A 17,979-nucleotide genomic window follows, 5' to 3' on the forward strand; every position below is an offset into this window, starting at 1 on the left:
TTGATACCTGAGGATCACAGTTCAAAGACAGCTTGGGCAGAAAAGTCCATAAAACTTAACCTCCAGTTGACCAGCTGAAAGCCACAGTGGAGATATAGCTCAAGTGATAGAGTGCCAGCCTTGAGTAAAAAAGCCAAGTAACAGGATGAAGCTCTTGAATTCAAGCCTCAGTACCAGCCCCAAAAATAAACAGTAGAAGCGAGACAACTTCCCAGACTTAACATGCTATGTTAACCATAAGAACAACTACTAGTAAGTCACTTGACTTTAAAAAATTCTTTATTAACCACTTAACATATATCTATTTACTTCAGTGTACAGAATATTGCAAGAAAAAGCAACACATTAATAAGAGTTCAGACTTAGCCAACGCTTGACTTCTGGGCTTCAGAAAGATGTGGAAACTTTTCCTTAAGAAATTTTTCTTTCTTTTTCTCTAAACTTCTCTTTCTTGCTTTGATGCGAGCTTGTTTCTCAAGTCTCAATCTAGAATAAAAACATAATAATTTATGCAGAATTAGTTCCGTGTTATTCAGCACTATCAAAACGTGTTCAAATCAGTTATATGAACACCTCACCTCTATGTGTCTCAGTTTTTGGGGTTTTATTTACATTATTGAACTTTATTACTGTAAACCTTCACAAGTCAAAAGATAAATGTGAAGCAAAAGACATTTGTAACCCTATACCAACTGTACTAATTTCTGACAAGAAAGGGATATATAGATCTTATAAGTCTAGAATTGTCTGAATTAAAGTTCAGTCCTAACATGACCAATACTACTTTCCTACCTTATTTTAAAAACATTTTGTTGAGAATATATTTCACATTCTGAGATGTATGTGAGGCTTATGTGAATTCCCTTTTTTTTTTTTTTTTGGTCTGGTCGTGGGGCTTGAACTCTGGGCTTGGGCTCTGATTCTTAGCTCTTCAGCTCAAGGCTAGCACTCTACCACTTGAGCCACAGTGCAGCTTCTGGTTTTCTGAGTGGTTTATTGGAGATAAGAGTCTCACAGACTTTCCTGCCCAGACTGGAACCTGATCCTCAGATCTCAGCCTCCTGAGTAGCTAGGATTACAGGCATGAGCCACCAGTGCCTGGCTGAGTTCCCTACTTTGAAATACCAGTTGCCCTAGCTTACCACTTTTCCTACACATGGTACAAAACTATGCATTGAAGAAACAGGCACTGACTAAATTGCTGTCTGAGTGTAAGCCCACACATGAGCGTGTTAGGACATAATGCATGTGTGCCTCCAGTAACTTGGAGTTCGTCAGAGTTAAACATGATAAATCAATCCATGGGTATCACACTTATGTTATACTAAACAAGTACTTTTTTATCTATAGGAATAAAATACAAAAGAGATTGTGCTGAGTACTTTTACAGCATGCTAGTGCTATAGGGTAAGTCTGGTTGAAGACAACTATAAATAAATAAATATATATATATGTATAAAGTAAGACAATAAAAATTCCCCATTTATCAATCTTTGTTATAATTAAATTTTAGCTATTTACAGAAAATAAACCCATCTGGAATAATACAAATTTGCTATTTAATGTTCTGGAGATTATGTTATAGTCTCTTAAGACTGTTTAAAAAAATACCAGACTAGGGAGGTGGAAACTGATTTTGTGGATTGAGGCTAGCCAGGGCAAAGTTGGTTAGACCTTATAAAAATAGAAAAGGGATACAGCACAAGTGGCAGAATGCTGGAGCATGAGGCTCTTGAGTTCAATCCCCCAGACCACAACAAACAAACATTCAAATGTGGATAAAGCATGAGAAGTGATACTGGGATTATCAATTTTCACATTCCTGTGAAAGTCTTTGTATGATTAATTGGAGAACTTGCACAGAAAAACAACAATGCAGTCAGATAAATTGCTTGCTTTCTGAATTAGGTCTTGAATGTGGATAGTACAGATTTCAAAACCAAAAGAACAGAAGTGGCTTAGCAAGGTGTATTCATAAAGCAAGATGAAAATTCTTTGAAGGATTAACAGCTAACATTAAACTGAAAATGCCAGGAAGGAAAGAATTTGGATTTTATTCTATGGACAAGAAGCTACTATACAGTTTTGATCAGCACTGATGTAACAAAAGGAAAATTAACCAGTCCATTACTCAATGGACTGAGGACAATGCTCAGTATTCAATTTGATGATGGACGGTACTAGGTAGAGACAGTAGGAGAAAAGACAGACCTGGCCCTGTGTAGGAGGATGGAAATCAAGGATGGAGTGACTTGTTACCAGTCAACTAGAACAGTGGTAATGAAAAAGATAACTGCTGTCGGGGCCCACACAGATGGATTCACTACAGACAAAAGTGAGAAGTACCTGGCTCAGAGTGGAAAATAGAAATATTTGTAAACTGATTCTAAAGTAGATTAAACACTTTAAAGCTCAGGTTAAATATTCTCCCTACTAATTTGTTTTTTGGTTGCTTATCTTTTGGTATGAAAATAAATTCTCTGGGCATGTGTGTGTCAATCTTTGAAGAACTCTTGCTGAATGTAGAAATGTTACATCAAAGACAGTTGTTAAAAACTGTGGGAGCTTTTTGTTTTGTTTTTTATGTTGGTTGGTTGATTGGTTTCGTATTAAGACAAGATATTGCTACGAGTCCCGTGATGGCCTCAAATTCATAAGCCTCCTGCTTCAGTCTCCTGAGTGCTGGAATTACAGGTATGCACCATCACACATGACTAAAGCTGTGATTCTTTTTTTTTTAATTGAGATTAGGTGATTACATAAATTTTACATATTTAACAGTATTGTGGAATAGTGATAATTTAGTTAAAGTCACAAACACATTTTAACCTTCACAAGGCAAATTGTCATTATCATGGTCTATAAGTTTATTAATTCTATGAACTTTGACAATACAATTATTTTTTCCACATCAGGTGATATTTACATTTCTTTCCTTTTTAAAGCTGTGATTCTTATATTGCTGATATTTGACCCTTAACTTTCTAGCTGCTTTCCCAGCTTTGAATTCTAGGTAAAGGTCTGGCAACTTTAGTCAGGATGCCTGCATTTCCCTGATCACATCTCTTTCCACAGCAATGGAAACAGGAAACAATAAGCATGCAATTTTCCCATCTGCCTACACTTTGAGGGTATTAAATGCTCTTCTGGTTTGTCTACTCCTGAATATGGATTCCGTGTATTAACTAGCTAAAATAAATGTTACTTACTTTTTATAGCTATCAGCTGTTCTCTAAACAACAGGAGAGCCTTCTGCAGGATTCCATGAAATCAGACATAATGCAACACATTTCCCTACACTTTAGCTCCCTTTCATTAACCTTGGAATATATGAGCTCACATTTTATACAATTGAATCATTTTGATTCTATTTACATTCATATAGATGGATGAATAGAAGTATACTAAAACTTTTGAAAAGATATATACTACAATGTTATCTGGCTATTTCAGGATGTTGAAATTATATATGACTTTTTTGTTACCAGATCTTCATTTTTTTCCTAATAAACAGGTATTACTTGTACAATGAGATGAAAGCATTAAAAAGTCATCTGATATAAAGATGTTTTAAAGGGAACTTAGACTCACCTGATGAAACGGTCCACATAAGGCATTGCAAAGAATCGTTTCTTATTGTATCTTTTATTTAGGTACCAAGGTACAGGCCACTGCTTGAACTTGTGCCTGTCAATAAAGTAAAAAGTTATTGACTTAAAAGAAACAATGTTTTTACTTCCCTAATTTCCCACTCTTTCCTAATTGACTTTAAATGAATTAATCCAAATAAAATCAGGAGAAAAATGAAACCAAAGGATTGGGTTTTGTTTTGTCAGTACAGGAATACTTGATAATACTTGAATTTAGAGACTTGCCCTTTGCTTGGCTTTCTTGCTCAGTTGTCATTCTACCACTTTAACCACACTTTGAGCTCTGCTGTTAGCTGGTTATATTTTTCAAGATGGAGTTTAGTAGTCTTTTCTGTCTGAGTTGGCCTCAAACTGCCATCCTTTGGATCTCAGGACAGGAATGAGCCACCTAAAACTAAAAGTTTTTTCCCAATTGTTATAGTGCAATAATTATTCTCCCAGACTTTAGCTATTTATTGGGATGTTTGGCAATTTCTTTTTCTATGCTGGATTAAATGGCTACACATAATGTAACTTGGATCCAAACACCCTCTAAATTGGAATACAAGAAATCTCATCTACTTACTCTATTACAATAACAGTATGAGGACCAGAGAGGGTTTTAACCACCTGAGATGCCTTCTGCACTTTGCTGACTAATGTATAAAATAATACCAACAAAGCTTCATTTAAGCTGCTCACTCAAATGTAAATAAAACCCAGATTAGAGGTTTCTTTACACTGGACTATATCAATTATTTATACCTCAGTGAGAATGTTGACATCGGATCCTTTCCAATTTTCTGAGCAAAGTGAGGGAACGGTATGTAGCAGAAAAGCATAACATGAAGGATGGCAGTAAAATGTTTCATAATTTGGTTTAGCGCTTATCTTGATGGCAACAGGAACAAATTGAAACTTTTACGTACAACCGTATTCTTCAGCCTTTTCAGTTTTTTATATATAATGGGCAAAGAGAGAAGAAGTGTGTCCTGAAATTAGCTTTTGAATATAATAATCTAAATTATATGTGTATATATACTGAAAAAAATCCGTAACTTTCATCAGATTATCAAAAAGTCATGATTCATATAAGACAAGAACCACTGTTATAAATAACCAATCTAGGAAATGGAGCTGTGACTCAAGTAGTGGAAAATCAGCTTGAGTGAAATGGCCTGATTCAAGCCCCAATACCTAGTACTGTCACAATAAACTATGTATATGTGTAAACTGTATATATCATATATATATATATATATATATATACACACACACACATATAAATAAATATATATATATATATACATATATATATATCTGAGCTAGTGACCTTCATTCATAGCTTGGTATTCCAAAGAGGTTCTGGATCTCTTCTTATATAATATACATCTCTAGTATATCTCAAGAATGAATTTTTCCTAAGAGATACTGGGCAGGGAATGACACATAGGGTTTTTTTTCCAGTCACAATATAATCTATGTACCAGATGATTCTTCCAAAGATGTCCCTTCTCCAAGCACCAGGTCTAGCTTTTTCTTGACCAGTCTGAAGAAGCCGTAAAGCATCTTCTCTTTCCTGGACAACTTTATCCAATGCATCCATGGACTCAATTACCTGACAAAAAGATTCAATTTCAACAATCACCTACAACAGAATTCTAAAGGTAGAGAACATAAAAGGAATTATGCTTCAGAAAGTCCATGTTGAATATTTTTATCAAGGGACCATTATATCAAGTAGCTCTATTTAGCACAGGATGACTATTTGAGTGTCTATAGTGTCACTTTCAATAACTCTTTAAGAAGTGTATGGTTTCATTTCAATAAAAATCTGTTTACTTTGAATTTCCATATATTAGTTTTGTTGGAGTGGGATATACTTGCACAGATTTTATTTTGGAGACTCCATGGTATTTCAGAATTTGATTAATTAGTAACATTTGTTACTTCTGTTATACTAAAAACCCTATTTTAGCTTCACTGTTTTCTTCCTATATCCACACAGTTTTCTTGCCTGCTTGGTAACTATTACAGGAAAGGAGAATCAGATCTGACATTAAGCTCAAAGATGCTGTGACATGCAAGCAGATACTACTAGAACTTTTTACCTCTTTCTTGTTAAGATTCTTATGTGAAGGCGGGCGCTGGTGGTTCATGCCTGTAATCCTAGCTACTCAGGAGGCTGAGATCTGAGTATCACGACTCAAAGCTAGCCCAGTCAGGAAAGTGCAAGACTTTCTTATCTCCAGTTAACTATGAGAAAACTGGAAGTGGCATGGTGGCTCCAGTGGTAGAGCACTAGCCTTGAGCTGAAGAGCTCAGGGACAGCACCCAGGCCTAGAGTTCAAGTCCCACAACTGACAAAAAAAAAAAGTCTTATTGTATAATTTTATTGTACATAACATACGGACAGTAATGTGTTGGTTTAGAAATAATTATTCATATTTGGGATGTTAATGTCAGATGAGTCAAACATTTTCATAGTTGTAAACATTAAGCATTTTTTCCTTTTTGTATTTATGCACTTAATTATGTCAAAATAGATGTACAAGAGGATTTCCATTCAACTTGTCAATTTATGAATACAGTGCATCTTGATCAGTGTCATCCCTTCCATCATTCTCCCCTCCATCTATCCCAACCCCACCCATCTCGTTACCTACTTTCATTTTCACCTATGTACAATGAATATTATGATGTATTTGCACACCGTTCCTCTCTCTCTTCATTTGCCCACTGCGAGCAGTTTTTAAACGGGTATGTAAGCTATCTTTGAGCACAATAATAGATTTCAAACACTACATATACAGTGACTGAAACTCCAGTAGATAAACAGAATCAAGGACAAGAATATTATCCTCTCAATGCAGAAAAGCTCTCTGATAAAATTCAATAAGAAAAGCTCTGAAGAAATTATAGGTATACCTTAATAATAAAGGTTATATATGACAAAGATATATTTGACATCTTTTTTTTTTTTTTTTTTGAGTCCGGTCGTAGGGCCTGGGCACTGTCCCTCAGCTCTTCAGCTCAAGGCTAGTGCTCTACCACTTGAGCCACAGCACCACTTCCGGCTTCTCTTTTCTTTTTGCTTATGTGGTACTGAGGAATCGAACCCAGGGCTTTATGCATGCAAGGCAAGCACTCTACCACTGAGCCACCTTCCCAGCCCTATATTTGACATCTTAAATGGGGAGATACCAAAACTGTTTCCTCTAAAATCAGGAATGAGTCAAGTGTATCTACTATCTCCATTCTTTTTTTTTTTCTATTAATAATTTTTTTGTGTGAAAATACCATACAGAGGGGTTACAATTACATGGGCAAGATAATGAGTACATTTCTTACCAAGCATTGTTGCCTCCTCCTGTTTCCCTTTCCCATCCCTTTCCATCTCACCCCAACACCCCCCACCCCCTGCCAAAGTTATAAAGTTCGTTTTTTGACATAACATCTTGTACATCTTATTGTTGCAATGGATCCACCTGTATCCCTATTTAAACGATTTGTTTTTCCCTTCCCCTCCACAAATTATACCAACATCAAATACAGTGAAAGCAGGGGTCATACCGTGGGGAAGGGACATATAAAGCAACAAAGAAATCATCTTATAAATATGTTAAACAATAGCAAGAAAGAAAGACCATTTGAGTTCTTAGAATACTTTAACTAGTTAAAGGATATATGCATGACCTCAAAGTACTTCTTAAAATACTTATTTAGATTCAAAAATAAATATAACTATATAGTGGAGAAATCTGACAGAAAACACCTTAACTAAGTTATTAATTCTGACATAATCAGAAATGGAATGAATTAGCACTTTGCTTCCTAATCTATACAATGCAAATATAGTATGTCTCTGACAATAATAAAATCTTACAATGACAATCTTTTTTTTTGGGGGGGGGTTCAGTCGTGGGGCCTGAACTCTAGGCCTAGGAGCTGTCCCTCAGCTCTTCAGTTCAAGGCTAGCGCTCTACCATTTGAGCCACAGTGCCATTTGCGGCTTTTTTCTTTTTGCTTATGTGGTGCTGAGGAATCGAACCCAGGGCTTCAGGCATGCAAGGCAAGCGCTCTACCACTGAGCCACCTTCCCAGCCCACAATGACAATCTTATCTCTATCAATACTATAAAAGCCTCAGAAAGGAGGAGACAACATGCTTGATTAGAAATGTACTCATTACCTTGCCCATGTAATTGTAACCCCTGTATGGTATTTTCACAATTAAAAAAAAACCTCAGACAAATTCAAATTAAGGAACTGGTCTATACATTTTTTTAAAAAATGTAAATGTTAAGCCAGGTGTGAGTGTGCAAGGCCCCTAATATGAGGTTTTGGAATTGGAGGCAGGAAAATCTTGAGATCCAGGACAACCTGGACTATGTACTGAGAATCTTATCTCAAAAGGCCAAACAACAACAAAACCCATTTCAGAAGGAAAAGTCCAAATCTCTAGATAAAAGAGAAAGAAACAAAAAAGAAAAAAAAAAACTAAAAATGCATGATCTAGGTTCTTTTCCTATAAGAGACATTATTAGTCAGCACAGTGGCTCATGCCTGTAATCATAGCTATTTAAAAGGTTGAGATCTTAGGATTGTGGTTCAAAGCTACCCCAGCAGGAAAGTTTATGAGACTATTTTGTCGGTTGGGGCTTGAAATCTGGGCCTGGGTGCTGTCTAGGCTCTTCAGCTCAAGGCAAACACTCTACCACTTGAGCCACAGCACCACTTCTGGTTTTCTAGTGGTTAACTGGAGATAAGGGTCTCACAGACTTTCCTGACTGGGCTGGCTTTGTACCATGATCCTCAGATCTCAGCCTCCTCAGTAGCTAGGATTACAGGTGTGAGGCACCAGTGCCCAATAGTGCCCAATTGGAGACTTTTATCTCCAATTAATCACCCAAAAAAACCTGGAAGTGAAGCTGTGGCTCAAGTGGTAGAACACTAGCCTTGTGCAAAAAACTTTAGGGACAGCACTCAAGCCCTGACTTCAAGTCCCAGCCCTGAGTTCAAGCCCCAGAACTAGCACAAAAAAAAAAAAAAAAAGATTGTTGGGAAATACATATACAATATATAATTTACATATAATATTTATATAACATAAATATTTAATATATTTCATATTTTGTATTTTATATATAATACTATTATATGAATGTTAATTTCCCAATTTAAGAATTAGATAGTGGCTGCCAAGCACCAATGGCTCACACCTGTAATCCTAGCTAGTCAAGAGGGTGAGATCCTTCAAGAACTGAGGTTGGTTTGAGCAGCCTGGGCAGGAAAATTCATAGAACACTTATCTCCTACTATTAATCACCAAAAAGTAGGAAGTGAAGCTGTGGCTGTGGAAGATTGTCAGCCTTCAGCAAACAATGCTTAGGGACAGCATCCAGACCCTAAGTTCACACTCAAGAACCAGTGCATGCACATGCATGCATGTGTACACACATATTAAGAATTATACAGACTAAGAGATTATTGTTGATTTTTAAATATAAAATTAAATTTTTATAATAAAGTAACATGATACATACATTACTTACTTTCAAAAGCTGAGAACAAATTGAAATGGGAAAAGCAGAGATGATAGCACAAATATTGTGAAATAATTACATCTAAAATCTTGGAAGGATATACAAGACTTCTTTGTACTGTACATGTAGCTTTTTTTTTGTATACCTAACATTAGGTCAAAATTAAAAAGGTTAAAACTTAAAAATAAATAAAAAACTTTCACTAAGCCACAATAGCCTTTTCATTAATTACAGAAAATAACTGAAGATTTACTGCATACTTTTTTTTTAAACTTTCTCCAATGATTAATGTCTTTTCCTTCTGAAAGGCAATGTGGTAGTACGCTATGACTGGTGTGAAGACAGGGAACTGAAGGTTAGGCAGCAGGACTAAAGGTATCATAAAACCTGAGTTCTGTTCTCATTATGTACCATGACACAGAAAAATCAATAGTATTGATCTTCAAAGCAATCTAGGAAAAATACTTGAAAATATAAAAACATTTTAATTTTACATGGAAAAGTAAAAACATTTTAATTTTACATGGAAAAGTATCTTAACATTTAAAAAAGAGGTATATCTACATTAAAAAGAAGGAAATCTATGCTATATGGGTAGGTAAAAATGCTAATTTCATGAGAGTATATACAGAATAGCTAAGTTTATATAGATAAAAATAAGCAGGTACAGGTCTACAAATAAACATTCCAAAAGATACAAGTTTACTGCAGCTCTGTACACAATATACAAACTGTGGAATCATCTGAGGTACTCAGCTAAAAATATGATACATAAAAACCATGGAATATTAAACAGTCATAAAGAAAATTAAATTACATATGTCATTTGCAAGAAAATGAAGGAAAGTGAAGATCATCACGAAGAGATATGTCAAGCTAAAGGGCCAAATATTATTCCTCTGAGGAATAAATGAGAAACACTTAAGACTGATTATTGGGAATGAGAATAGGAAAACAAGAGTTTTAATGAAGAAGGCCTACTTAAACTAACAATTTTTTTCCAAACATGAATTTTCTTAACACCATTTAACTATATATTTTAAAATACTTAAGGCAGTAAGTTTCATAATATACAAATGTATATAATATATATACTGCCTTAATTATATATATAACATATATATATATATATATATTTTTTTTTTTTTTTGTGGGGGAGTAGGGGGTTGGTCGTGGGCTTGAACACTGGGCCTGGATGCTGTCCCTCAGCTCTTCAGCTCAAGGCTAGTGCTCTACCACTTGAGCTGCCACTTCCTCATTTTATATTTTTATGCCACAGTAAAAAAACAAAAAAAACAAAACTGTAAGTCTTAGCTACTCAGGAGTCTGAAAGCAGAAGGATTGCCATTTGAGGCTAGTCTAAACAGAAACAGCTCTCAAGACTCTATCCTAAAAATAACCAGTAAAGAACAGGACTAAGGCATGACTAAGTGGAGACACAACGCCCTGAGTTCAAACCACAGCACTGCCAAATGAAAAAAAAAAAAAAAAAGGAAACCAAATTACACACACACACACACACACACACACACAGAGTTATACACCTGTATGTTGGGAGTTGCAGGTAGGAATGAAGAGTCACTATAGTGTACAGTTGTGAGATGAAAGACATGTGCTAAAACAATAGTTGCTATGGCTAAATTTATTGAAAATCAAGATAAAATAACATATCTATTTGACAAGAAATACAGGAGGCAGATACTTCTTTTAGCTTTCACCCTGCCACAGAAGTGTCTAGCCACCTACTAACCTTACCTTTTCTAACCGTTCTGGACTTGGCATTGGCAATCTCTGCCGCTTGGCCTCCTGCTCTAGAGTTAGAAGCATGTTTCTTTCCTTCAGTAAGACATACCTAATCAAAGAATAGACAAGTTAGGATGCTACTCTAGGGTTATGTGAATAAAGTTGCAACTTTTGACATCAAAATTAGTGATCTGTACTTGAAATCCTTTAGAAATCTTAATATCCAGAATATCATCACAAAGAATAATCCTTTATTTGTTTTTTTCTGCCATGTTTTTTATTTTGCAAAATAATGCTGAGGGTAACTCATGCAGGATATACACAGATATACCTTTATTTATATGTTTAATAAACCTTGCTTGTGCTCACATAATGTATTTGTTGCAAGTACTTTAAAAAAAGCCTAAAACATGGTTCTTCACTTCAGTGGTCAAAAAAGGAAGGTAAATAACATTTACTCACATGCCAGGCAGTGTGCTAAACATTTTATATCTAGTATTTCACTTAATTTGCAAACCAACCTTTTAAGTTGATATTATTTCCTCTTCCTAAATAAAGAAACAAAAGCCATGGCTCACACTTGTTTTTGTTTTTTTTTTTTTTTTTGGGGTCCGGTCATGTGGCCTGAACTCTGGGCCTGGGTGCTGTCCCTCAGCTCTTCAGCTCAAGGCTAGCGCTCTACCACTAGAGCCACAGCGCCACTTCCGGCTTTTTTTCTTTTTGCTTATGTGGTGCTGAGGAATTGAACCCAGGGCCTCAGGCATGCAAGGCAAGTACTCTACCACCTAGCCACCTTCCCGGTCACACTTGTAATACTAGCTGCTTAGATGTGAGGAGATGATCTGAAGCAAGCTCAGGCAAGGAAGTCCTAGAGACTCTTATCTCCAATTAATCACCAAAAGCCAGAAGTAGACATGTGGTTCAAATGACAGAGCACTAGCATTGAGTAGGAAAGCTCAAGGACAGTGCCCAGGCCCTGAGTTCAAATCCCAGTACAAACACAAATAAATGCGTAAATAAATAAGTAAAGCTGAGAGAAGTAAGGTATTTGGGGTCATTTAGCCAATTCTGGTATGGGGTCTTGGGATTCACTGTATACAAAATCTATTCTATTTTTAAAATTCATTCTGCTTCTGAATTTGTAATGTGATGTAGTTATTGGGTGGGAGAGAGAAATATCAGAATAATTAATTAGATATGAAATATTCTCTCCTAGCTAAGATGACTAAGGAAAGCTTCACAAAGAAGCTAGGATTTGTTAAGATGGAAAGGAGAGTAAAGCAATTATAATCAAAGGTACCAATGAAGTACAGTTAAAGTGGGGATAGATTCTATGGGTCCAACTTGGAAGAAAAGTAAGAAAATAACTGTGGAAGGCATTGAAAGTCAGATGAAAGGAATCATGGTACTTTGTATTAGAGAGAACAATCTGGGGAAAAGGAGTGACAGAAGACTGGTTTTAGCCACAATGAATGTAAAGTAACATTAAAGTACAGTAATGATCCTCTTATTGATAACCTAAAATAATACTGCTTTAATGAAACTTATTTTCTATGATGAATACACACATACAAACACACCTCACTAGTGGTTTTTATAAGCACTTTCCAAATCTTTTTGTAAGGGTCTCAGTATGTAGACCAAGCTAACCTGGAACTTACTATGGAGTCAAGGTTGGCCCCAAGATCTCCATTCTTCTGCCTCTACCTCCTAAGTATTGGGATTACTAGCCTGACTTTAAAAAAAAGTGCCAAAACATAAATAGCCTTTTGAATGTTGTAATGCATGCCTACTAAAGTGCCAACACAGATAACAATCCTGAGTGAAGTGGATTGGTTAAACGAGGAGCAGGGTGCACGAGAGCCCTGCTGTAAACTGCTCCATCTACTAGGAAGAACTGCCACACAGACCATGTGGGAAGACAGGGACAGTGTGGACAGACCAGTCTGATTATTCAAAGGAAGCTAGAAGTCTTCCTCATGTAAAATTTCCCATTTTAAACATAAGTAAACAGAACACCTATGGGATAAATGTCAACAAAGATATAACCCACTTAAATTCATCAGGAGACTCTGCCAGAAAATTCTAAATCCCCAATAAAATAACCCTCTAATGAATAACTAATATAAGCTAATCTGCAGAAGAATCCAGACCAAGGAAAAGGAAATATAAAGGAGAAAAGTGTGAATGTGACCAAGTATTCCTCAACTTGATTTTATTGTTAATTTACTGAAATTGCTAGGACAAATATGTGACTGGTAACAATTATAGTAAAATTTCTAAACTCCCATTTACTTCAAAACCATGATAATATATCATAGCTTAATCTAACCTTTTTCATATTTATAAATCTCATATTTACAATCTCATGATCTAATACATCATATGTATAATCCACAGTACTATGAAACAAATCATTTTGCTCAATTTCTTACAGCAAACAGGTGCACAGTTGTTACCTGACTATCACACTATAACTGTTTCAAACAGGTATACAGTTGTCACCTATCACACTATAACTGCTTCTAACAGATGCATAGCTGTTACCTATCACATTGTAACTGTTTCAAACAGATATATAGTTGTCACCTGACTATCAAACTGTGACTATTTCTAACACCCAGGTAACACTGTACTTAGTACACCTACCAAAGTTTATGTAAATCTTCATTACTTTTGTTCCTTAACTGTTGACAGGTCCATGCAGCTCCTATTAAAATTATAAATCAAAACATGAAATAAATGGACTTAGAAAAATTATGTTAAGTAAGTCTAACATAGAAAGACAAATCACACATTTTTTTCTTCTCATATGTGGATGTTAGATCTAAAATACAAATACACATGATAACATATACAGGGTATATGCATATACACACAAACTGACTAAAGGGAAGAGTCCAAGAGTGTAACTCCTTCGAGCAACTAATCAACCATTTAACAAAATACCAGGAAGCTGAAACATGTTGTGGGAGGGCGATAAGAAGGGAGTGGAGGGTCTATACAAATGGAGTGAGGAAGGGTGAGCAAAAAGAGTTCTTATTTTCAGTGTATACTATGTAAAAACTTAACCATGTAACTTGAAGGTAGGGACAGGATGGGGAAAAATGAAGAACAAAGGAAGGGGTGACACTGATTAAGATGGATCATACTCATAACCTAACTTCTAAAATTAAAACCCATTTGTATAACTATTTAATAAATATAAATATATTAAATATATTTTTTAAAATGCAAAATGTGTTTAGCTATTTTCTTTTGCTCACAATAAATCTGTTAACCTCTAAACCTGTGAAACATAGAATAGCATTATTATGTAATATAAAATTAAGAGCTTAAATAACAGTATTCTGTCAACAGCCTTCAAAGGTTGTTAACGTTAGTGGTTGCATTTTCACACACTAATACAAAAATATCTGTAATATAAACTTTCAATTTTCACTTAAAAATGGGATCTAAAGTAAACCCTAAAAATCACTCCAATTAATAGTTTTTATCTACTTCTCTTCTAGGAACAATTCTGCCAACCTCCAAGGAACAATTCACTCTAGGAGTGAATTTTTTTCCTAGTCTCAAAAAAAAAGGAAAAAAATAAAAAAGATGAAAGGAGATACCTAACTAATTCCTAAATTGGAGAAATACTTGTACAATGACAAATGATTCAGCAAATTTATTGAATATTTAAACTTTTTTTTTTCTCCAGTCCTGGAGCTTGAACTCAGGGCCTGAGCACTGTCCCTAATGCTTCTTTTTGCTCAAGGCTAGCACTCTACCACTTGAGCCACAGCACCACTTCTAGCTTTTTCTGCTTATTTGGTGCAGAGGAATTAAACCCAGGGCTTCATGCATGCTAGGCAAGCACTCTATTGCTAAGCCACATTCCCAGACCTAAATTGAATATCTTACCAGATTTCACTTTTTGTTCCCCCCAATTTTTTGGGTCATCAAAAAACTCTTCTAGTCCTCTTGTTGACAATGTGGTATGAAGTAATTTAGGTCGGTGCAAAGAAGTGACATTTGGTACACTCTTATGCAGGAAACTAAGAGAAAACCTGCAACTGAACACATATAAATAGATGAATAAACCTTTAAAATATCTGGATCTTATGAGCAATAAACTGAATCATTTCCTCACTGCAATATTAAAAAAAAAAAAAAGACTCAGAATTCTTATACCAGAAGCAGTAAAAAATTTAAAATGCTACAGAAAATTTATGTTACTTTGTACAAGTTGCTATCCTGTAATTTAGAAATTATATTTTAAGGTGACCTTTTTAATCTTCATTCTACTATGGCAAATAAAATCTAGAAGCAGACAAAACAATCTGAAGGCCAATTTTACATCATGTATTTGGGGTCCAGAATGCTTCTTCCTTTCATTCTGTAACTGCACATCTAGAAACTATAGAATTTCAACTACAGAAATTACTATGGAGAGGCACCTACAAATTTTCTATTGAAAGTGTTTTATGTGACATCAAAATTTAACAATTACACGAATATGCAATTAGGGTATGGTTAAAATTATAATGCATAATAAACTTAGAAATTGTTTTAAATAATATCTAAAGACTTGGGGAAACCATTTTACAAAAACAAAATGATGTAAAGTACCATAAGTGCTGTTTTCCTACCAAGAATATTAAAGTTGAAACAATCAGCTAAATCCAAATGAATATTTTTTAAAAAGCTAATCTTATTTTTTTTTAAGTGTCAACATTGCTACAATATGGTGGCTCACATCTGTATTTCTAGCTAATCAGGTTAACGGCCAACTCAAAAGCCCACCTAAAAAAAAGCCAAGAATGATGGTGTTTTATCTTATTTACAAATATCTATGTAAACATATCCAGGGTCATATGCATATATAGACAAATGCATTAACTAAAGTATGGCATATTCAAGGGAGAATTCCAGTGGTATAATTCCTCTGAACAACTTATAGTCTAACAAAATAAATACCAGGATGCTGGAACACCAGGTGTCAGTGAGAGAGGATGTCAAGGGGAGAGGCATAAATGAATGAAAAAAGGAAGGGTGGGAAAACGTAATCATAATATTCAAAGTATATATGTGAATGGGACTAGGGGAATGAGGGACTAAGAAGGGTTGGAAAAGATGGGGGAGAGTGATGAAAGAGATGACAGTGATCAAGCAAGATGCACTGTACTCAAAAACTGACATGTTGAGTTGAAACCCTTTTGTACAATAACTTAAAGGTTAAAAAAAAAAAAAGACGTGTCAGGGCTGGTGGCTCACACCTGTAATCCTAGCTACTCAGGAGGCTGAGATCTGAGGATCAAGGTTCAAGGCCAGACCCGGCAGGAAAGTCTATGAGACTCTTATCTCCAATTAGCCATCAGAAAACTGGAAATGGTGCCTTGGCTCAAGTGGTAGAGTGTGTCTTGAGCTGAAGAGCTTAGGGACAGCGCCCAGACCCAGATTTCAAGCCCTACGACAGAAAAAAAACAAAAAACAAAAAAAGAAGGGTAGCACATATCTGTGGTCCCAGACACTCAAGAGGTGAAAGTAGGAGGCTCATGGTTTGAGGCACAGCCTGGGCAAAGAAAAACACCTTACCTAAAAGATAAACTTAAAAAACAAAACTACCCAGATGGGAATATGCCAGAACTAGTAGAGTGCTCACCTAGCAACTGTGAGGCTTTAAGTTCAAATCGTATGGAGGTAGGAAAAAATTCAGTATCATGAAATTAAAAACAAAAAATAATCTAGTTGAAAAAAAATAAAAGGTTGAAAACATAAAATAACTAATCCAATAAACTGAGCATTACTGGATCCTGCATGCAAAAGAAAGTTAACAAAGGCATTATCAGGACATATATTAAATAATCCTAGTGTTATAACAGTATTTTCTGAGTACAATCGTTGTAATGTTTTTAGAAGATGTATGTCATGATGTTGGAAATATAAGCCTCAAATAGTTCAGAACAAAAATATACAGATATATAAAAATTAACAAAGTAATGATTGGTTAGTAAAAGTACAGACTGTGGTAACTGTACTATAACAATTTTTCTATTTTGCTGAAAAAATTTTAAACAAAATAAAATTGGGGAAAACAGTAGTAAACAAAATATATGTATATGATCCTGTTTTAAAATACATCTGTGTCTATAGGAATGGTTAAAAGGAACGGATGAAAATCTGCCATCTTTGAGTTGATGGTAGTTTTTAGTCACTGCTGCAAAATGCGATACACATTTGACCAACGTGTTTGCAAGTAAATAGGTATTTACTTAATGCTAGAATTGTTTTCAGAAAAGGATGAAGAGATAATTGATTCACGTTTGTTACCCTGTTCAAATTGCAACCACTGCAAAAATAAAAAAGCAACTGAATATGTGTAAGGTTAGTGCAAATAATAATACAGTAGCACATAATAGATGCTCAGTAACGTGCACTCGGCAGCAATGTGCTAAATCATATTTACCTAAAGCAAAAAAGGATTGGTTATCCAGAAGACAAATGTGTTTCACCTGGAAATAATGAACAGCACTTTCTGTTAGGTTCTGCGACGACCCTCCCTACTCTCTTTTTTTCATCCAATCAAACCTAAGCACAGTTCAGTTCATAGGAAAGTTCTTAAACTCATACACCGTAAGAGTGGCTTCTGTATTTTCAGCTGTAATTCAATAAATCCAGGGTAAAGAAAGCCCATAAAGTGCCTAGTCCACAGTAGGCAGCAACATGATTGAGGCAGAAGCCTGTGTTAGCGGTAAAGTTCTCTGAGGTCGGGCCTGGCCATCAGGGGGGTAAATTCCTTTCCTAAGCTGTTTTCGCCATAGCCACAAACATCCCCAGTGGAGGAGGTGGGCAGACCTGCTCTTCACACCACTTACCCTGTGCTAGCGGGGGCCTTAGAAGTAATTAACGATCCAGAAACCTTCAGGACCGCGGAGAGTCTTGTACAAAATACACCCAAGCCGCCTCCAGCCATTTTTTCATAAAGGCCGGGGGTGGGGGGGGGGGGAGGACTTCGTCCGCTGGAAATGACGTCACTTCGGTCGCCTCACGCTGACTGAATGAAGCAAACCGGAACAG

General features: G+C 35.7%; 1 protein-coding gene across 1 annotated transcript; it reads right to left on the reverse strand.

Moving 5' to 3' along the window:
- Positions 1-261: 261 nt before the first annotated feature.
- On the reverse strand, positions 262-17,894 carry Mrpl47 (mitochondrial ribosomal protein L47). The gene is made up of 7 exons (XM_070025842.1): positions 17,778-17,894; positions 14,824-14,975; positions 13,567-13,627; positions 10,930-11,026; positions 5,117-5,247; positions 3,592-3,687; positions 262-486 (listed from the first exon to the last, which is right to left on the reverse strand). Exons 1-7 carry the CDS (start codon positions 17,873-17,875, stop codon positions 363-365), a joined length of 759 nt encoding a protein of 252 aa, XP_069881943.1. The 5' UTR covers positions 17,876-17,894; the 3' UTR covers positions 262-362.
- Between the last annotated feature and the right edge of the window lie 85 nt (positions 17,895-17,979).

The sequence above is a fragment of the Dipodomys merriami genome, unplaced genomic scaffold, assembly GCF_024711535.1.
Source record: "Dipodomys merriami isolate MVZ:Mamm:240054 unplaced genomic scaffold, mDipMer1.0.p SCAF_173, whole genome shotgun sequence".
NCBI lineage: Eukaryota > Metazoa > Chordata > Mammalia > Rodentia > Heteromyidae > Dipodomys > Dipodomys merriami.